At 40.3% G+C, this 23,188-nt stretch overlaps 1 protein-coding gene across 1 annotated transcript in view; it reads right to left on the bottom strand.

Annotated features, from left to right (window-relative positions):
- The window catches only part of LOC122931271 (cytochrome b-245 heavy chain), a 71,007-nt gene that overhangs the window by 7,541 nt on the left and 40,278 nt on the right, over nucleotides 1–23,188 (bottom strand). The window contains exons 7-11 of the mRNA XM_044285332.1: nucleotides 17,288–17,414; nucleotides 11,083–11,175; nucleotides 6,973–7,226; nucleotides 5,255–5,417; nucleotides 1,456–1,602 (exon numbers count right to left, since the gene is read on the bottom strand). Coding sequence (XP_044141267.1) covers nucleotides 1,456–1,602; nucleotides 5,255–5,417; nucleotides 6,973–7,226; nucleotides 11,083–11,175; nucleotides 17,288–17,414 — 784 coding nt within the window. The remainder of the gene's footprint in view (nucleotides 1–1,455; nucleotides 1,603–5,254; nucleotides 5,418–6,972; nucleotides 7,227–11,082; nucleotides 11,176–17,287; nucleotides 17,415–23,188) is intronic.

Genomic DNA, 23,188 nt, shown 5'->3' with positions numbered 1-23,188 from the left:
GGAATTATGAACAGTTCCAAATACCAGTCAATATTGGCACAAAACCTTCAGGCGTCTGCTAGAAAGCTGAACATGAAGAGGAAATTCATCTTTCAGCATGACAACAACCCAAAGCGTACATCCAAATCAACAAGGGAATGGATTCACCTGAAGAAGATTAAAGTCAAAGTAAAATCAAAAGGTGCTTCAACAAAGTATTAGTTTAAGGGTGTGCACACTTATGCAACCATATTATTTTATTTTTATATTTTTTCTTCCCTCTGCCTAAAAGATTTCAGTTTGTTTTTCAATTGAGTTGTACAGTTTATAGGTCACATTAAAGGTGGAAAAGGTTCTGAAATGATTTATCTTTGTCTCATTTTTTTTTACATCACAGAAACCTGACATTTTAACAGGGATGTGTAGACTTTTTTTATCTACTGTATATACACACAGGAGCGGATTGTCTGATGCCCAGGAGGCCACTCAAGCCCTCTTGATGGCTGCAGGCCAGGTACATAATGATCTGATGCTCAACGGCCACAGGTGTCCTCCTGAACTCAACTGTATTACCATCCTCATGACCGTGATACAGTTGAATACTGTGGCTGGGGCAGCAGTATTTTGTGCTGTGCTGTGGTATTTGGTTCTGCTGGGTCAGCATTCTGTGCTGAACTATGGTATTGAGGGTCCTGCCTACTTCTGTTGTCCCCGCCTACTTGTTTTGGCCCGTCTTCTGTCAATTTGGACCCACCTACAACATGGGGCCACTTTTAGTTTTTTTTCCAGGGCTACTTTAAAGGGAGTCTGTCACCACATTTGAGCATATTAGACTGATCAAATAGCATTATATGTGCCACCGAGAACTTAAAAACGGTACCTTTGTTGTATCTAATGGAGTTTTCTTTCAGCCAAAAATGAACTTTTAAGATTCTGTAATTGCGCCCTCTCAAGTGCCCAGGGCGGCGTCTCAATCGTCTGAGCCCCAGGCAGCACCTCCAACGGCTCATAACCCCGCCCTCCGTGTGCCTCTGCTCGCCCGTTTACTCTCCTCCTCTCCTTTTCCACTGCGGCTGCGAAGTCAAATTCGTAGCGGGCACAGTGGAAAAGGAGAGAGGAGGAGAGTAAACGGGCGGGCAGAGGCACACGGATGGCGGGGTTATGAGCCGTTGAGGAGGTGCTGCCTGGGGCTCGGACGATTGAGACACCGCCCTGGGCACTTGAGAGGGCGCATTTACAGAATCTTAAAAGTTCATTTTTGGCTGAAAGAAAACTCCATTAGATACAACAAAGGTACCGTTTTTAAGTTCTCGGTGTCACATATAACGCTATTTGATCAGTCTAATATGCTCAAATGTGGTGACAGACTCCCTTTAAGTTCTCAATCTGCCCCTGTGTGTATATATATATATATATATATATATTTATATATTTATATATATATAATGAAACAAGCTGAGGAAGTAAGTTTCTTGCCTGAGTTTCATCCCATCCAGTCAAATAGATGTTGTAGCTGAGGAAATCTGCATTATTCCGTTCTTGCATTTGATTCTCCAATGATTGTAGTAAATCTGCAAACCACTCAAATGCTTGCGTGTCGCGGCACAGCCAGTACAAATATATCTGAAAAATGAGGAGAAATCAACAAGATAGAAATATTCCTCAGTTTTAACACAAACAGGTTGAAAGTTCAAAAGCTGAGCAACAGGAAAAACTGTAAGATAAAAGTATATACAACTTTACTGAGGATTTTTCATTGCAGCAATGCCCCATACAAATACTCTGCTGTCCTATTATGAATACCATTTCTATAAAATCTGCATTGTTATGTTCTGCTTGTATTCACCCCAGGCATAAATTATTGAAGAGCTCCAGTGCCTCTCAGTAATAATATGCAGGACATCCTAGTGTATTTTTCCATGCCACTAAATATTAATACAAGACCACTAATGGACAGGAAAGTGCAGTGAATTGCCTTCATACAATGTACCGCTCTGAGTCATGGTGCTACCAATTAGGACCAGCCGTAACACAGAAGGGGACATTTTCAGCTGTTATAAATGTTCCCAGTGTTCCTAATAGTGTAATTCATGGTACAGACATGGAGATGAATAGAGTGATGACAGACAGTGCTTTTAGCAAGAACATTTCTGATGGAGAATGAAGAATAATGACCACAATATAAAAAAAAAAGACATCAGGTGTGAAGTAAAATTTGGATGACGTGTTGATCAATATTTATATCCATTAATGGATAGACATGCTTTATTCACACTCTGTCAATATTATTTTTAACTTTTTTTTTTTTTTTGTACATTTTTATATACCCTTGTTAATTGCTTTTAGGAATTATTGGGCATTTACTGTGTATGAATAAAAAATAAAAAAATTACATTGGCTTGTGAAAGTTTAGTGTTTTGTTTTGTATACTTTATTAGGAACTTCTTTATTATAATTTCTTTTAACTTTATTTTTTTTTTTACAGTGCGTCCAAGCAGCCCTTATTCTGGAGTGCTGTAAAAACCTGTTAATGGCCACAATAAAAAAAGACATAGTAGTCATTACAGGGCTAAAGAGAAAAGACCGTCACTTAGAGAGATCTATCTTGATCTATCCAGAAATTCCTGATGTTTTTCTGCACTGTTGCATTTTTTGCAGCAATTTTTGACCATTGTGTTTTTGGCAGTTTTGTTAATTAGTTGCCATTTTTTGTCTTTCTGCCATTTAAAAAAAAAACAACACAAAAAAACATAGCATGTTGTAACTCTTTGCCTTTATTTGCATTTTTACCTCTTTCACTATTGGAAAAAAGCCAGAAAAAACTCAGTTCATACAGCCATGTACAATAGAAAGCTACTAAAAAAAGGCACAAAAACTGCAGGTGACCTTAAAAAGTTATAAAAAATTAGGTATAGCCACTGAGTTATTCACCAAAATATATCTGTATAGCACCACCTGCTGTGTGCCCTTTTTCTAAATTCTCTGTCCAGGTCACTAAGGTGGAAGCACATGCTCAGTTGCATCTTTCAACTGCCACCAACTGCAGCAAAAAGGAAACAACCCCTGAGAAAATGCATGCCCCCTGAGCTGCCAGCTTCAAAAGAAAAATCTAGCAGATTGGAGCAATGATTGGGGAGATCTCTGGACCCATGTGAGGTACAGGGATGGTTCTAGCTTTGTTAGAAAGAGATTGACATCTACTAGAAGATGTCTGATTTTAATTTTTACATTACTTATGGAATAACCCACTGAATTGACCCCTTTCCACACATCCCAGTAGAGTAGGAACAAGAATCAGAGATTAATTTAGGGGGTTAACCCCCTCCTGAACAGCGACATACATGTACAGCACTGGTCAGGACTTTAAAGATGGCACCCGCTTGTGAGCGTGGCGCCCCCATAGCTGCCAGGTGCCACCCCGGAACTAATGTATGTGATCGTTAATAACATTGTTCGCATACTTTTAACCCCTCAGATGCAGTGATCAAATGTGACCATGGCATCTGAGAGTGCAGAAAGTCTGTGTGCAGCAGCCTCTGTATTGCTGAGAGATATTAGGCTGCTGCACATTAGTTTCAGGGCTCCATAGAAAAATAGTAAAATCCTCATGGGCTTGAAAGCTAATGCATTGGAATCTATGAGAATAGAATCTGATGATTGCTTGTTATAGTACCCTATGGAAGTGTAAAAGAAAAGTTATTAAAAATATATATATATATATCACCACTTTCCACCAAATCTAAATATATAAACAATAAAAAAATAAACAACATGGGCACTGCCGTGTGTGAAAACACCCGTACTATTAAAATATAAAAATATTTATCCTATACAGCAAAATAGAAAAAAAAAAGTCAAAATGGCTTATTCTCAGTTTTTTGGTCGCTTCACCTCCCACAAAATTTTTTATTAAACATTATATGGTTATAAGGTAAAATAATAGAATTCTTAATACAGAAAATGCAAAAATGTGGATTGAGGGGTTAAAAAAATAATAATAATTAACTCACATCATCCTCTTGTTCGCGCAGCCGGCATGTCTTCTTTCAGGACCTGCAAAAGGACTTTTGATGATGTAATTGTGCTCACCACGTGGTCGGTGACGTCAGCGTATGTTCAGCTGAATGAAGATAGAAGATTCTATTACGTCATCAAAGGTCCTTTTGCAGGTCCTGAAAGAAGACGATGCCGGCTGCGCGAACAAGTGGATGAGGTGAGTTAATTTTTATTTATTTTTTTAACTCCTCAATCCACATTTTAGTAAGCATTCTGTATTAGGAATGCTATTATTTTCCCTTATAACCATGTTGACTTTATTGGGGTTGCTCATTCCTATCATTTCCTAGCAACCATGCGTGAAAATCGCACAGCTTGCTTGCGATTTTCACGCATCCCCATTCATTTCTATGGGGCCTGCGTTATGTGAAAAACGCAGAATATAGAACATGCTGCGATTTTCATGCAACACACAAGTCATGCGTGAAAATCATCGCTCATCTGAACAGCCCCATTGAAGTGAATAGGTCCTGATTCAGTGCGGGTGCAATGCGTTCACCTCACGCATTGCACCCACGCGGAATTCTCGCCCGTGTGAAAGGGGCCTAAGGGTAAGGCCACACATAGCCGCACGGTTTTCTCTTTCTTGTTTACAGTTCTGTCAAAAATGTAAGGCAACAACCTTACCCTTGTTAAAGGACTGGCAGTAATCAAGCCTCCATACGTCCATAAGTTATAATAGTTTTGTTTATTGATCTATTCATTTATTTATCACATAAGAAGAAAGTAATGTAATATTTAAATGTATTATAAACCAATAAAAATATATTGATGAAAAAAAAAATTAGTTAAAGGGGTAATCAGGTTGTTTCAAGTTATCTCATATCCATGTTATCACATATCCGCTCAGCTATCTACGGAATTCCCATAGAAATGAATGGAGTCTCAGCACACATGCCCTACCTGGGGGTACGGGGCCCTCTTTCTCGTGATCGATGGAGCTCACAGAGGTAGGACGTCGACCTAGCTAATAGTTATCCCCTATCCTGTGGATAGAGGATAACTTAAAACAACTGGAATACCCCTTTAAATCACCAACCTCCTAACTAAGGGGGAAATTTTTCACATGCTGTTGGATACCCTTTTTCCTTTGAATATTGAAATGATCAGTTAAAACTGTAACTATGTGAAACAATAAAGTGCGACAAACATGCAAAAAGAGATCACTTTTTCAGAGCCTCCTATCTGTTAGCCCTACAGAGGGAATAGGGGTACGTACCTTTTTTAGCCTTAAGGTTGAAACATTATTGCAATACTTGTACCAGACAGATTTTAGGACAGAAGCAAATGGAGTGACTCCAATGCCTGCTCCAACCAACATAGCCACTTCATAGCTAAAAACATCCTCACTCGCTGTTCCAAAAGGACCATCTACTGAAATTCTGATGGAGATAGGACACAAGAGAACCCATTATTACTTCAGTTATGCAATTGTGTAATACACGTTCTGAATCCATTCCTCTACCTGCAGTTATTCAATAGCAACTTTCATTGGTTTTATCCAAAGGATTACACAATGTGTTAATAATAATCTTTAATTGCCGTATTTTGCACATATATAAACTGCATTTTCCCCCAAAAGCAGAGGGAAAATGTCACTGCATCTTATGGGGCACTTCTCATCAACACTGGGGATCTGACCTGAGGTCTGAGACACACTGGGGGTCTGATTGGGGGTCTCATCAACAATGGGGGTCTGATATGAGGGTTGAGAAACATTGGGGTCTGAATGGAGGTCTGAGAATCATTGGAGGGGGCGGGGGTCTGAAAAACACTAGGGATCTGATGTGAGGTCTGAGAATCACTGGGGGTCTGATTGGGGGTCTGATATGAGGTCAGGTAAACACTGGGGTCTGATTGGAGGTCTGGAAATCACTGTAGGGGGGTCTTAGAAGCACTAGGGGTCTGATGTGAGGTCTGAGAATCACTGGGGGTCTGATTGGGGGTCTCATCAACACTGGCGGTCTGATTGGGGGTTTCATCAACACTAGGGGTCTGATATGAGGCCCAGTAAACACTGGGGCCTGATTGGAGGTCTGAGAATCACTGGGGGTCTGATTGGGGGTCTTATCAACACTGGGGGTCTGATATGAGGCCAGTTAAACACTTTGGTCTAATTGGAGGTCTGAGAATCACTGGAGGGGGGTCTTAGAAGAACTAGGGGTCTGATGTGAGGTCTGAGAATCACTGGGGGTCTGATTGGGGGGTCTCATCAACACTGGGGGTCTGTTTGGGGATCTGATATTAGGTATGAGACACGCTGGGTTCTGATCTGAGATCTAAGAATCACTAGGGGATCTGATTGGGGTCTCACCAACACTGTAGATCTGAGTAGGGGTCTGATATGCAGTCTGGGAAAAATTTTAACCCTGACTGGGGGGTGGATCTGAGGTCTGGGGGTTTGATCTAAGGTCTCTGAGGTTTTCCTCCTCTAAAACCCAGGTGCATCTTATAGGTAAAAAAATAAGCAATACAGAACCAACATATTGCACAGCGCTTTACAATCAGAGGTCACTATGTACAAACAACATCATACATTACATAGTAACAAACAAATCAATGATTAAAACAAGAGGAATGAAGGGGCCTGTATGTAACAGTACAGTTATTGAAGATGTGTTCTGTAACAAGCCAAGCAGCTGTGTGATCATCATACAACCAGGATACCATGTACTGGTGGTAGCTGCAGACTCTCCCGTGAAGAAGGATCAGGCATGTTTGATTGCACCATTCCCGATCCTTTGTTCTCAAAGAAGATAAGTGTTGCCAGAGAGGTCTGGCATAGTCTCCTTTCCCTTTTCCCGATGGTGCTTGTGTGAGGGGTACAGGGAGGGATATATGGTGTATAGTCCCCTTAATACATGTAGATATAGAATTTTTGTTATGATTGGTGGTTAAAATGCTGAATAAAAGATTTAATATTTCATGTATACTTACTTAGGTAATTTCCATGCATCCTGAAATTCTGTCTTATCACAACCACAAACTTTAGCTAAATCCTCTGTCCAATCCCCAACTATACGAATGTGAATGCTAAAGAAGTCTTCCTCAGGGGCAGAAGTTAAGGTGAATGGATGCCACTCTAAGCTAGATACTGCGGGGCACTGGACAAAGATATACTGTCCAACTTCCATTTTGAAACCTTTCCTCTTCATTTGCAGCTCGAATGTTTTGAAAGGATGGTTAACAACCTGATGGTAGAAGAAATCAAGATGGTAACTGAGTTTTTCATTATTTCACACTATGGAATATAGTGTCAAGAAGATAGATAGATAGATAGATAGATAGATAGATAGATAGATAGATAGATAGATAATAAATAGCTGATAGATATATGTATGGTAGATAGGTAACAGATGGGCAGATATTAGATAGATGATAGATAGATAGATAGATAGATAGATAGATATTAGATAGATAATTAGATAGACTGATGTGAGATATATACATATGAGATAGATAGATAGATAATCTAATAGATAGATATGAAATAGTGAGAGATAGATAGATAGATAGATAAAGAAAAAAAGGTATAAGAGAGCCCTCATTGAGATGAGTTAGAATAGGTTGGACATGTGCATTACGCAAATTGATACGCCGGTATCCATGAGGACCATATCCCCGCTTTCTCCATGGATTCCTTCCCCATTGTTTTTATTAAATACACCTGCACTAAGGTATTTGAATGTCATTATCACATGTGTGAGTTATATTATAATCATGTCAATTATCTATGAATATATGAATTTACCAATGAATTTTTTTATTTTTTTTTATCATATGCACTGATGAATCACATTGCAATTTATGGAAATAGCGTGTTAACATGAGATATTTTTATACTCTTTGTATTTTATTTGATTCATTTGACTAATTAATGATTGATTGTGCGAACCTGTATAAATATGCACACTGCACCAGTATATTTGTCACTGCTTGAGAAAGGTCCCAGCAAGTGGACCGAAACGGCGCGGTCTGGTGAATAAAGCTATCACTTTGATTTTACTCCAGAAGACCGGATAGCTGCCTTGTACCTTTTTTTCTTTGCTATTTGTGTGACTGTCTAGAAATCCTACAAGGAATTTGTACCTGGCACCCTGGAGTGCTGCTATTTTCTACGATAGATAGATAGATAGATAGATAGATATGAGATAGATCAAAGGTAGATCAAAGGTAGTCAGACGCACAAGTTTATGTGATCACCAACCGGGGTGCCCACAGTCGAGTAGTATCACCCCACTACTCAGAAAAATATCACAACAATCAATAGAAGACCGGGCACACCACAAGATATTTAAGCCACAAAGTTTAATCGGTTTAAAACAATGCAAAAATTAATTGAAAACAGTAGCTCTAAAATTATTTAGGACAATAAAAATAGATATAAAAAAGAATTATAAATAAAAATAAAAATAAATATTAGAGTCGAGGTCAATCTTTATAAATATACATTTAGATCTATCAGTGTGCTGAGGATCCGATGGATAATAAATAATTAAATCGGCTGAAGGTAAGCACGATTCAAAAGGACACTCAGTCACTGGTAGTGGGAATAGGATCCTTGACTGCCGACCGGTAGCAGCACAGTAGTTGGGGTCAAGGTAGCTATAGATCTGGATCTCTTTTAAACAGGGTAGATACAAATCTGTAGCGCCAGCTATCAGCCCTTGTGCCACCTTGATAGCGTCTACTATATTCCCGCAACGCCCGACTTGCACAATAGTCAGTTCAAGGCAGTTAGTATCAGTTACTAGAGCTCTTGAATGTCAATACATCATAGACCTAAGGACGGTAGAAAAAATCAAAATAATTTGCGCAGCAGTCAAAAAGATTGTCTCATTTCTCAATCAATGTCACAAAAAGATTTTGGTTTTGGCCACATTGTATCAAACGAAAGAAAATGGGTAAAAAATAGCTGTGGGTTCCTATCATGGAGAAAGAGGTAATTGTTAGTCCATAATCCTAGTAAGCGGCTTTGTACCTCATTTATAGCGCCTGCAGTGAAAGTTTGAGTTATAGCTGCTAGCTAACATACGGCGGCGTCCCGCTGTATGTGTGTCCCAGCAGTGTCCCGCTAGCAGTAGCTAAATAGTATATTCAATACTACCGACCCGAGGTCGGAACGGTCTTACCCGTTTGGAGTGACCCCGACTGCCGTGTTCAGGTGGAGATTTCCTCTCTCTTCACCAAAGGTTTGTTTGCCGCGTCGTGGATCGGTACACGTGAGTCCGCCGGTTTGGCTTCGGACCCGATTCAATGTGGTTTTCCACGCGGTCTTTCAACGGATATTCGGCAGCGGTCTTCTTCTTTGTGTAGTGCACTACTCCTTGAAACGATGGGGGGGTCTGACCAGACGCGTTTCGGGGTTAGAGTATCCCCTTCTTCAGTGGTGCACTACACAAAGAAGAAGACCGCTGCCGAATATCCGTTGAAAGACCGCGTGGAAAACTACATTGAATCGGGTCCGAAGCCAAACCGGCGGACTCACGTGTACCGATCCACGACGCGGCAAACGAACCTTTGGTGAAGGGAGAGGAAATCTCCACCTGAACACGGCAGTCGGGGTCACTCCAAACGGGTAAGACCGTTCCGACCTCGGGTCGGTAGTATTGAATATACTATTTAGCTACTGCTAGCGGGACACTGCTGGGACACACATACAGCGGGACGCCGCCGTATGTTAGCTAGCAGCTATAACTCAAACTTTCACTGCAGGCGCTATAAATGAGGTACAAAGCCGCTTACTAGGATTATGGACTAACAATTACCTCTTTCTCCATGATAGGAACCCACAGTTATTTTTTACCCATTTTCTTTCGTTTGATACAATGTGGCCAAAACCAAAATCTTTTTGTGACATTGATTGAGAAATGAGACAATCTTTTTGACTGCTGCGCAAATTATTTTGATTTTTTCTACCGTCCTTAGGTCTATGATGTATTGACATTCAAGAGCTCTAGTAACTGATACTAACTGCCTTGAACTGACTATTGTGCAAGTCGGGCGTTGCGGGAATATAGTAGACGCTATCAAGGTGGCACAAGGGCTGATAGCTGGCGCTACAGATTTGTATCTACCCTGTTTAAAAGAGATCCAGATCTATAGCTACCTTGACCCCAACTACTGTGCTGCTACCGGTCGGCAGTCAAGGATCCTATTCCCACTACCAGTGACTGAGTGTCCTTTTGAATCGTGCTTACCTTCAGCCGATTTAATTATTTATTATCCATCGGATCCTCAGCACACTGATAGATCTAAATGTATATTTATAAAGATTGACCTCGACTCTAATATTTATTTTTATTTATAATTTTTTTTTATATCTTTTTTATATCTATTTTTATTGTCCTAAATAATTTTAGAGCTACTGTTTTCAATTAATTTTTGCATTGTTTTAAACCGATTAAACTTTGTGGCTTAAATATCTTGTGGTGTGCCCGGTCTTCTATTGATTGTTGTGATATGAGAGAGATATGAGATAGATATGAGATAGATATGAGATAGATATGAGATAGATATGAGATAGATATGAGAGAGATATGAGAGAGATATGAGAGAGATATGAGAGAGATATGAGATAGATATGAGATAGATAGATAGATAGATAGATAGATATGAGATAGATAGATAGATAGATAGATAGATATGAGATAGATAGATAGATAGATAGATAGATAGATAGATATGAGATAGATAGATAGATAGATAGATAGATATGAGATAGATAGATAGATAGATAGATAGATAGATATGAGATAGATAGATAGATAGATATATATGAGATAGATAGATAGATAGATAGATAGATAGATAGATATATGAGATAGATAGATAGATAGATATGAGATAGATAGATAGATAGATAGATATATATGAGATAGATAGATAGATAGATAGATAGATAGATATGAGATAGATATGAGATAGATATGAGATAGATAGATATGAGATAGATAGATAGATAGATAGATAGATAGATAGATAGATAGATAGATTCTGTAGTGTTGTTGTCTTCTGCTACATAAACATCCACATACAGTATGTCACCTTTGTGATCACAACTTTTTGCTGGGATCTCCAAAATCGTATGAGCCTTTCAATTAGATATAGAGCCATAGGTGCTACAACCCACTTCCAGGTCTGTTTGAGAAGAAAATACAATATTAGAATATACTTATCTAAAGTTTTAAAAAAGAAACACAGTATATATATTATTTAAAGGGATGTTATTTTAATATAATTTAACATGGAAAACTAGTTACATTGTCATTTACATTCTATTAGAAAAATGATCCCATTGTGAGAAATTATCTTTACTTCATTATAATGGTGTTTAGTCTGTACAGTAATGTGCATGTCCACTTACTGAGGTGGTAGGTGACACGTGCTCAGTTCAGTCCATCAACTGCCACCAGCTGTATCTACTGTTTGAAGCTGTGACAGCTACAAGGAGAGAGCTGCAGCAGAAAGGACACACCGATTGGAAAGGACACCCTCCCTCAGAAAGGACACCCCCCTTGAGCTGCCAGGCTGAAGAGAATCTGGACCAACCCCCACCTCCCTTGGTGAGGAACCAGGAAGAAGCTTTATTTGTATCCACCTCACTATGCTGCTATTCTTTTAAGGATAAAATAAAGGAAATATATTTTATGGACTGGTAAGTGTCACAGTACATTTTTCTTCTGCTGCTGTGTCACCAGTTATCTGCTATTTTACCAATGAGCACCTTGGAAACTGGAAGATCCGGATTATTTGGGCGATACAAACAGTGACTGCCAATGTATATGTATTGCTTATATATATATATAAAAATGAGTTTCTGTCTGCCTGACATGTGTCGCACGACAACTTTTATAATGATACTCTATGGCAGGCATGCTCAACCTGCGGCCCTCCAGCTGTTGTAAAACTACAGCTCCCACAATTCCCTGCTGTAGGCTGATAGCTGTAGGCTGTTCATGCATGCTGGGAGTTGTAGTTTTGCAACAGCTGGAGGGTCGCGGGTTGAGCATGCCTGGTCTATGGTGTTGCACTGCGACATGCTGCGACTGCTACACAGCTCAGCAGACAGTATCACACAATAGACTTAGATACACAGCAGACAGTATCACACAGGATAGGATTAGATACACAGCTCAACGGAAAGTATCACACAGGATAGGATTAGATACACAGCTAAGCAGACAGTATCACACAGGATAGTATTAGATACACAGCTCAGCAGACAGTATCACACAACATAAGATTAGATACACAGCTAAGCAGGCAGTATCACACAGAATAGGATTAGATACACAGCTCAGCAGACAGTATCACACAGGATAGTATTAGATACACAGCTCAGCAGACAGTATCACACAACATAAGATTAGATACACAGCTAAGCAGACAGTATCACGCAGAATAGGATTAGATACACAGCTCAGCAGGCAGTATCACACAGGATAGGATTAGATACACAGCTCAGTAGACAGTATCACACAGAATAGGATTAGATACACAGCTCAGCAGGCAGTATCACACAGGATAGGATTAGAACCACAGCTCAGCAGGGAGTATCACACATAATAGGATTGGGTACACAGCTCAGCAGGCAGTATCACACAGGATAGGATTAGATACACAGCTCAGCAGGCAGTATAACACAGGATAGGATTAGATACACAGCTCAGCAGGCAGTACCACACAGGATAGGATTAGAACCACAGCTCAGCAGGCAGTATCACACATAATAGGATTAGGTACACAGCTCAGCAGACAGTATCACACAGGATAGGATTAGATACACAGTTCAGCAGATGGTATCACACAGGATAGGATTAGATACACAGCTCAGCAGACAGTATCACACATGGTAGGATTAGATACACCGTTCAGAAGTCAGTATCACACAGGATAGGATTAGATACACAGCTCAGCAGACAGTATCACACAGAATAGGATTAGATACACATCTCAGCAGACAGTATCACACAACATAAGATTAGATACACAGGATAGGGTTAGATACACAGCTTAGCAGACAGTATCACACAACATAAGATTAGATACACAGCTCAGCAGACAGTATCACACAGGATAGAATTAGATACACAGCCCAGCAGACGGTATCACACAGGATAGAATTAGATACACAGCACAGCAGACAGTATCACACAGGGTAGGATTAGATACACAGCTCATCACACAGTATCACACAGGATAAGATTAGATACACAGCTCAGAAGACAGTATCTCACATGATAGTATTAGATACACAGCTCAGCAGACAGTATCACACAGGATAGGATTAGATATACAGCTCAGCAGACAGTATCTCACATGATAGGATTAGATACACAGCTCAGCAGACAGTATCATACAGGATAGGATTAGATACACAGCTCAGCAGACAGAATCCCACAACATAAGATTAGATACACAACTCAGCAGACAGTATAACATATAGTATGATTAGATACACAGCTCAGCAGACAGTATCACATATAGTATGATTAGATACACAGCTCAGCAGACAGTATCACACAGGATAGGATTAGATACACAGCTCAGCAGACAGTATCGCACAGGATATGATTAGATACACAGCTCAGCAGACAGAATCACATATAGTATGATTAGATACACAGCTCAGCAGACAGTATCACACAGGATAGGATTAGATACACAGCTCAGCAGACAGAATCCCACAACATAAGATTAGATACACAACTCAGCAGACAGTATCACACAGGGTAGGATTAGATACACAGCTCAGCAGACAGTATCACACAGGATAGGATTAGATACACAGCTAAGCAGACAGTATCACACAGGATAGGATTAGATACACAGCTCAGCAGACAGTATCACACAGGATAGGATTAGATTCACAGCTCAGCAGACAGTATCTCACATGATAGGATTAGATACACAGCTCAGCAGGCAGTATCACACAGAATAGGATTAGATACACAGCTTAGCAGACAAAATCCCACAACATAAGATTATATACACAACTCAGCAGACAGTATCACACATGGTATGATTAGATACATAGCTCAGCAGACAGTATCACAGAGGATAGGATTAGATACACAGTTCAGCAGACAGTATCACACAGGATTGGATTGGATACATAGCTCAGCAAACAGTATCACACAGGATAGGATTAGATACACAGCTCAGCATACAGTATCACAAATAACAGGATTAGATACACAGCTCAGCAGGCAGTATAACACAGGATAGGATATTAGAAGGGGCGTAATGATCATGGTCGCAGAGGGTGTGACTGTGACCAGGATGAGCGGGAAGAGGGACCCCGATGCGCTCACATGTAACGCGGACCGGCATTTTCACTGTACTTAATGCCAGGCCCCTCAGAGCGCTCATCGCACCTGCATGATATGCACTCCAGTCTCTAGGCCTCCAGCATCAGGCCCCGCAACTGCCTCATTAAAACTAGGCACAAATTAAGCGGGTGGGTGGAGCCTAATCTGTGTTAGTCAGGCTCTGCCCACATGCTTAATTTGTGACTAGTTTTAGTAAGGCAGCTCCAGGGCCTGATGCTGGAGGCCTAGAGACTGGAGTGCATATCATGCAGGTGAGATGAGCGCTCTGAATGGCATGGCATTAAGTACAGTGAAAATGACCCGTTACATGAAGACTGTGGGCAGTGGGGGACACTACTATGGGCTGTGGGAGGCACTACTGGGGACACTACTATGGGCTGTAGGAGGCACTACTGGGGACATTACTGGGGGCAATGGGGGACATTACTGGGGCAGTGGGGGACACTACTAGGGTCTGTGGGAGGCACTAATGGTGGCAGTGGGTAACACTACTGGGGCACCATAGCCTATCATAAAAATTGTTGAGACAAAATGTTGCACATGTCGTCGTGTAGCCCTAGCATTAAAGGGGCAGGGCCCTGTGGGGGTCACTGTTAAGGGGGCAGGGGCCACTATTAAAGGGGCAGCTGCTGTGGAGGTCACTGTTAAAGGGACGGACACTGTGGAGGTCACTGTTAAAGGGACGGACACTGTGGAGGTCACTGTTAAGGGGGCAGGGGCCACTATTAAAGGGGCAACTGCTGTGGAGGTTACTGTTAAGGCAGCAGGGTACTGTGAGGTAACTGTTAAGGGAGCGGGGTACTGTGGAACTCACTGTTAAGGGAACGGGGTACTGTGGCGATCACTGTTAAAGGGATGGATGCTGTGGAGGTCTCTGTTAAGGGGGCAGGGAACAGTGGAGGTCAAAGATAAGGGAAAGGTCCCCTATGGAGGTCAGCGTTAAGGGACGGGGTGCTGTAGAGGTCACTGTTAAGGGGACGAGCCCCTGAGGAGGTCACTGTCAAGGGAGTGGGGTGCTGTGAAACTCACTAAAAAGGGGCAGGCTGCTGTGAAGGTCAAAGTTAAGGGGACGGGCCCCTGAGGAGGTCACTGTCAAGGGAGTGGGGTGCTGTGAAACTCACTGCTAAAGGGGCTGTGAAGGTCAAAGTTAATAGACCTGTAGAGGTCACTGTTATGGGGGATACTGTCGATATCCTTTAACAACACTAAAACATTAAATGAAATAGATGAAAAATACCCGTGCAAAGCCGGGTCCTTCTGCTAGTATATATATATGTACAGTACAGACCAAAAGTTTGGACACACCTTCTCATTCAAAGAGTTTTCTTTATTTTCATGACTATGAAAATTGTAGATTCACACTGAAGGCATCAAAACTTTTCTTTACTTATTAAACCTGACCAGGCACACCTGTGAAGTGAAAACCATTTCACAGGTGACTACCTCTTGACCCTGGGTTCACACCTGAGCGTTTTACAGCGCGTTCCTACGTCTGTCTGTTCCTGGTCTGTAATATATATATATAAAATTGTCCCAAATAAATACATGTTTCGTTTATTTATGAAGGATCAATCCACATCCCTGACCAATCAATGCTCTCCAATGATGGTATGATGGTACCTTTTCTGCAACAGGGACCATTTAGGTAAGCATGCTCACCACTGATTGCCTCAGTCTTCATTTTTCCTGCCCTGTTTTACTCACTAGTGTACTGAATTTTATATGACGTAAAGTGGCACAGGTCAACAGGTAGAGGAAAGTAGGCGCCCAACTAGGGCACCACTTCATGATCTGTAAGAGGAGGCACAGCTTTATTTTAGACTTTAAAAAATTATTAGCTTTCTAAATATAGCTAATTGTTAATTGTGGAAGTGCTCATTAGTATAGGAGACCCATGGAGTGGTGAGTATGAAACTGCTAGTGCTGGCTTTAGGGGGCTGATCTGGAGTTTTATAAATTTGGGGGGTGTAAATTTGTGGGCTGATCTGGGGATGTATGAGTTTAAGGTCTGTATAAATTTGGGGTCTGATTGAGTTTGGGGACTGATTTGGGGTCTAATCTTGGGTCTGAATTAATTTGAGAGCTGATTTGGGGGTCTAATATGGGGTGTGTATGAACTTGGGTGCTGATCCTGTCTGGGCCTAATCTGGGAGTCTCCATTCATTTTGGGGTTTGTCTGGAGTTTGTATAATTTTGGGGGTTTGTAAGTTATTAAGTATTAATTTTGGGGTATAGTATGTGAGTCAATTAATTTTGGGGTCTGGGGGGTCTGCATCAACTTTGTAGTCTGTCTGGATGCCTGTATTCATTTATGTGTCTGTCTGAAGGTCTGTAAAAATTTTGGAGCCTAGTCTGAGAGCCTGAATTAATTTTGGAGTCTGGGGTCTATATTAATTTTGGGATGTGGTCTTGTAGTAAATTAATTCAGAGGTTATGAAGGTAAAATTTGTTTTTGAAAACGAATTAGAATGTCATAAAATAAGAAAAGTACAGATAAAAATTAGATAAACACAGAATGAAAAATTATGGAGAAACTGTATTGTTTCTGTGAACCAGAAAGAGGTGAATTCAAGGGTAATGGAAAGGGCATGGATGGAGGGAAGAAAAAAAACCTCCTGACACCAAGGGAACCCATTTTGATCTTTGCTATGCTTCTAGGTCTATTTTATGAATCTCACTGGATAGATAGACACATTGGGGAAGATTTATCAAACTGGAGCAAAAGAGCTGTGAAAAATGAAAGGTGGAATCTGATTGGTTGCTATGGGAAACTAAGCCAGTTCTCCTTTACACCAGTTTTGATAAATCTCCCACATTATTTACAGTGCTAAAAATAACAGGTGATCATGTGAGCTCCAGTTAAATAAAGTTTCAATATAATTTATATATTTGGATATGTCCTATGAAAATTATTATACCATTGGTTCATTTCCATCAAATTGTGGAATTGGACATGGCTCCTCTCCCCAGTTTGTAAAATTGTCTCTACAGACTTCTGGATTATGTTCTTTTAGACTGTCTTTAGTTTGACCTCGAACTATGCGCCTAAAAGACAAAAAAGTGTAAATTAATAAAAACAGAACCAAACTTGCATTGTCAAATACAGTTTTATTTTTATATGTTATTCAAGATTTCAGTCATTTCACATTTTTATATATGTAAATCTATTATCTATATATTTATTATCTATTTATTATCTATCCATTATCTATCTAGCTATTATCTATCTACACTCATTGACAAAGCAAATAATGCACCAAGAAGGAGTTGTTGGAATTGAATGAAACATTCACAAATTATTGGAGAAAACTGTATAATTGAAAGGAGTCTCTATTACCTTGTTTGGTCACCTCTAACCTGGATACAAGATGAGATATGGTTGGGTATGGAGGCACTCAGGTTCCTTATGGTATTCTGCACTTTTTTGCCCCCAGACAATGTAGGACTGGTTATCTAGGGCCCACCATTTGAAGTGACTTTGAGGGCCCTCCCTACAGTTGCATGCAAATATTACTAGTTCATTACTAATTGTTAGGCCTTCAGAATGCAGCAATTTATTTTATACAGCATTTTAATTGCATGGATGGTACGGTATACATAACATTATGTTATTTATGTATTGTTATTATGTTATTTGGACTGTAAAAGCATGTTTTATGGAGAAAAGGGTAATTTTTATGTCACTGCATTCCAAGAGCCATAACTTTATTTTTCTGCCAATGTACAGTAGCTGAATGTGGGCTTGCTTTTTTGTCGGATGAGTTATAGTTTTTGTTACCACTATTTTGAGGTAAATATAACTTATTGATTGACTTTGATTAGGGGAATATTGTTAAAAGTAAGTAAATCCAGCAAAATTTATTAATGCTATGCAACATATCCATATGGTATACATACTACATATATTATCTCAAGCTGCTACTTAGATATGCTATCAGAACTATGCTTAGCAATAGGATACGCTAAGATATGGTAACTAGGGTGGCCACTTGCTTAACCCCCCCAAAAAAACTCTCACGTCCCCAACTCCGCTAAGTTATGCCCCGTCTACCAGTAACCGTGGGAGAAAAAATAAAAAGATGGGGAGACCTTAAGATGAGCTGCGTGAGGGCCCAGAGTGTGTCTTTCACCTTCAGTCAGTCACAGAGTGAAATGTCAGCCAGCTCTAGTAACTGAGTGGGGGGGAGAGAAAGCCTCAGTCAGACAGCTCATGCTCTGACCACCCTAATGGTAACAGAAATAAGCGTCAAACATAGATATGGCAAGAGACCCAAGTAAGTGGAACCAGACTACCCTCAATCCTAACATACAATATCAGAAACAAGCTGAGCACTAAAAATGCTGAACCATGCTCTGAATTATCATACACTAACAGGTGGCAACATAAATGAGCTCTGTACTTGGATACGTCGACAAAACAAAGCTATGTGCATAGATACAGTAAAAGGACCAAGCTCTTTGCATAAAACACATAACAGAACCAAGCTCCAATCATGCATACAACAACAGAACCCAGCTCTTTGCATAAATACCATAAAAGAACCAAGCTCCATGCATATAGCAACTGAACCAGACTCGGTGCATAGATATCATAACAGAACCAAGCTATGTGCATGCATACAGTAACAGAACCAAGCTCCATGCATGCATACAGCATCAGAATCAAGCTCTGTGCATAGATACCATAACAGAACCAAGCTCCATGCATGCATATAGCAACAGAACCAAGCTCTGTGCATAGATACTGCAACAGAATCACACTCTGTGCATAGATACAATAACAGAACTAAGCTCTGTTCATGCATATGGTAAAGAACCAATCTCTGTGCATGGATATCGCAACAAAAACAAGCTTTGTGCATAGATACAGCAATAGAACCAAGCAATGTGTATAGATACAGCAACAGAACCAAGCTGCATGCATAGATACAGCAACAGAACCAAGCTGCATGCATAGATACAGTAACAGAACCAAGCTGCATGCATAGATACAGTAACAGAACCAAGCTGCATGTATAGATACAGTAACAGAACCAAGCAGCATGCATAGATATGTAACATCCCGGAGTATGTTACCAAACTCTTTTACCCTGCTACAGCATGTTAAGTTTATGTGTATTGTCAGTCTGTATAATCTATTGTCATCATATGCATTTTCTAGGCATGTTTCATGTAATTGCTGTAATTTCCATGTACACCAGCAGGTGGCAGCAATGTGTTTAGCATAGACTTAGACAGTTTAGCATATCTGGACTGGAATAGTACATTCCAGTCTGGCTCCCCCCTCTTTGAGGAGGTGTGAAATGTTCCCACATCCTGCCTCATGGGGAGGAAAGGAAGTTCAGTTTAGTGTGCCAGCCACCACTGCTGGGGGAAGGCTATGTTAGTTCGAGCTCCTAGAAAATAGGGATCCCATACCAGGACCCCGTCTCGGTTGAGACCAGAGAACCTTCCCAGCCTGAGCCATCAGCCTCAGCTGGTTGATAAACAAGCAGCCACCTCCAGCCTCCAGGAAAAAGCATTCCCTGTGAGCATAACTGTGAGTAATATCCAGAGACCAGGAGAAGCCAAAATCCTCATCAGCTAGTCAGACCCCCACCAAGCAGAAGACAGACAGAGCAGAAGATAGATACCTGCCATATTCTCCAGGCATATGATCAGAAGCAGGAGATACTGATCCCTGCCATACATTGCCTATACCTGCTGGGACCCAAGACTTATGCTGTAACTCGTATGCATTTATGCTGCCATTCAGTAAAGACAAGTTGGATTATATTTCAAGTCTGGGTCTCATTTTCTGCTACCAAAATTCCCCCTATTAACAACATAGAAACATAGAAACATAGAATGTGTCGGCAGATAAGAACCATTTGGCCCATCTAGTCTGCCCAATATATCTGAATCCTATGAATAGTCCCTGGCCCTATCTTATATGAAGGATAGCCTTATGCCTATCCCATGCATGCTTAAACTCCTTCACTGTATTTGCAGCTACCACTTCTGCAGGAAGGCTATTCCATGCATCCACTACTCTCTCAGTAAAGTAATACTTCCTTATATTACTTTTAAACCTTTGCCCCTCTAATTTAAAACTGTGTCCTCTTGTGGTAGTTTTTCTTTTAAATATGCTCTCCTCCGTTACCGAGTTGATTCCCTTTATGTATTTAAAAGTTTCTATCATATCCCCTATGTCTCGTCTTTCTTCCAAGCTATACATATTAAGGTCTTTTAACCTTTCCTGGTAAGTTTTATCCTGCAATCCATGTACTAGTTTAGTAGCTCTTCTCTGAACTCTCTCTAGAGTATCTATATCCTTCTGGAGATATGGCCTCCAGTACTGCGCACAATACTCCAAGTGAGGTCTCACCAGTGTTCTGTACAGCGGCATAAGCACTTCACTCTTTCTACTGCTTATACCTCTCCCTATACATCCAAGCATTCTGCTGGCATTTCGTGCTGCTCTATTACATTGTCTTCCCACCTTTAAGTCTTCTGAAATAATTACTCCTAAATCCCTTTCCTCAGATACTGAGGTCAGGACTGTGTCAAATATTCTATATTCTGCCCTTGGGTTTTTACGCCCCAGGTGCATTATCTTGCACTTATCCACATTAAATTTCAGTTGCCAGAGTTCTGACCATTCTTCTAGTTTTCCTAAATCCTTTTCCATTTGGCGTTTCCCTCCAGGAACATCAACCCTGTTACATATCTTTGTGTCATCAGCAAAAAGACAAACCTTACCATCGAGGCCTTTTGCAATATCACTTATGAAGATATTAAACAAAATTGGTCCCAGTACAGATCCCTGTGGAACCCCACTGGTAACATGACCTTGTTTTGAATGTTCTCCATTGACTACAATCCTCTGTTGTCTGTCACTTAGCCACTGCATAATCCACTCAACAATATGGGAGTCCATGCTCAATGACTGCAGTTTATTGATAAGTCTTCTATGTGGGACAGTGTCAAAAGCCTTACTAAAATCTAGATATGCAATGTCTACTGCACCTCCACCGTCTATTATTTTAGTCACCCAGTCAAAAAAATCTATAAGATTTGTTTGACATGATCTCCCTGAAATAAACCCATGTTGTTTTTCATCTTGCAATCCATGGGATTTTAGATGTTCCACAATCCTATCCTTTAATAGGGTTTCCATTAATTTGCCTACTATTGATGTCAGACTCACTGGTCTATAGTTGCTCGATTCCTCCCTACTACCTTTCTTGTGAATGGGCACGACATTTGCCAATTTCCAATCTTCCGGGACGACTCCTGTTACTAATGATTGGTTAAATAAATTTGTTAACGGTTTTGCCAGCTCACCACTAAGCTCTTTTAATAATTTTGGGTGTATCTCATCAGGCCCCTGTGACTTATTTGTCTTCACTTTAGACAGCAAACTTAGAACATCTTCCTCTGTAAAGACACATGCATCAAACGATTTATTAGTCATCCTTTCTAGTGGAGGTCCTTCTCCTTCTTTTTCTTTTGTAAAAACTGAACTGAAGTATTCATTAAGGCAGTCGGCTAGCCCTTTATTCTCTTCTACATACCTTCCGTCCTTTGTTTTTAATTTAGTTATTCCTTGTTTTAATTTCCTTTTTTCATTTATATATCTCAAGAATGTCTTATCCCCTTTTTTCATAGACTGAGCTAGTTTTTCTTCTGCCTGAGCTTTAGAAGTTCTTATAACTTGCTTGGCCTCTTTCTGCCTAATCTTGTAGATTTCCTTATCTTCATTGCTCTGTTTTTTTTTTATAATTACAAAATGCTAGCTTTTTATTTTTAATGATTTGGGCCACTTCTGCTGAGTACCACAGTGGTCTAATGCAATTTTCTGTTGCCTTCAATAATGCACCTTTTAAGTAGTCCCATTTCTCCTGGACTCCATGTAATCCGTTCCAGTCTGATAAGGACTCATTTATGACTAATTTCATTTTTGAAAAGTCTGTTTTTCTAAAATCTAAAACTTTTGTTTTTGTGTGGTGGGACTCTTTCACAGTTCTTATATTAAACCACACTGACTGGTGATCACTAGATCCCAAGGTTTCGCCTACAATGACATCATATACCGAATCCCCATTTGTGAATACCAAATCCAAAATGGCCTCCCTCCGGGTTGGCTCCTCAACCATTTGTTGTAGGGATAACCCCAGTAGGGAATTTAGAATATCTGTACTCCTGGTAGAACTTGCTATTTTGGTTTTCCAGTTTATATCTGGAAGATTGAAATCTCCCATAATGATAACTTCTCCTTTCATTGTCATTTTAGCTATTTCTTCAACTAGTAGATCATCTAGTTCTTTAACTTGACCAGGTGGTCTATATATCACACCTACACGAGTTACTGCATGATTGGCAAACTGCAACGTAACCCAAACTGACTCTATGTTGGCCTCACCAACTTGTATTAGGTTAGATTTAATGCTATCTTTCACATACGGGGCCACTCCTCCTCCTTTCTTGCCTTCTCTGTCTCTTCTGTATAAAGAGTACCCTGGTATGGTTATGTCCCAGTCATTTCTTTCATTAAACCATGTCTCCGTAACAGCCACTAAATCTACATTCTCAGATGCCATTATTGACCCAAGTTCATTGATTTTTTTACCTAAACTGCGAGCATTTGTAGACAGCTTATCATTTCTTAACCTCTGTGCTTCTGACCTGTTCTGGCATTGTTTCGGGGGGCAATTGGACTCTTTTATTTTCACTCTTTTGCCCCCCCTTCCTAGTTTAAATACTCTTTCGCAAATTCTTGGAGTTGTTCACTAAGTACATTTGTTCCTTTGAGAGAAAGATGCAAACCATCTTTTTTG

This window comes from Bufo gargarizans, chromosome 3, assembly GCF_014858855.1.
Source record: "Bufo gargarizans isolate SCDJY-AF-19 chromosome 3, ASM1485885v1, whole genome shotgun sequence".
NCBI lineage: Eukaryota > Metazoa > Chordata > Amphibia > Anura > Bufonidae > Bufo > Bufo gargarizans.
This window is presented reverse-complemented; position numbering and strand designations above follow the sequence as displayed.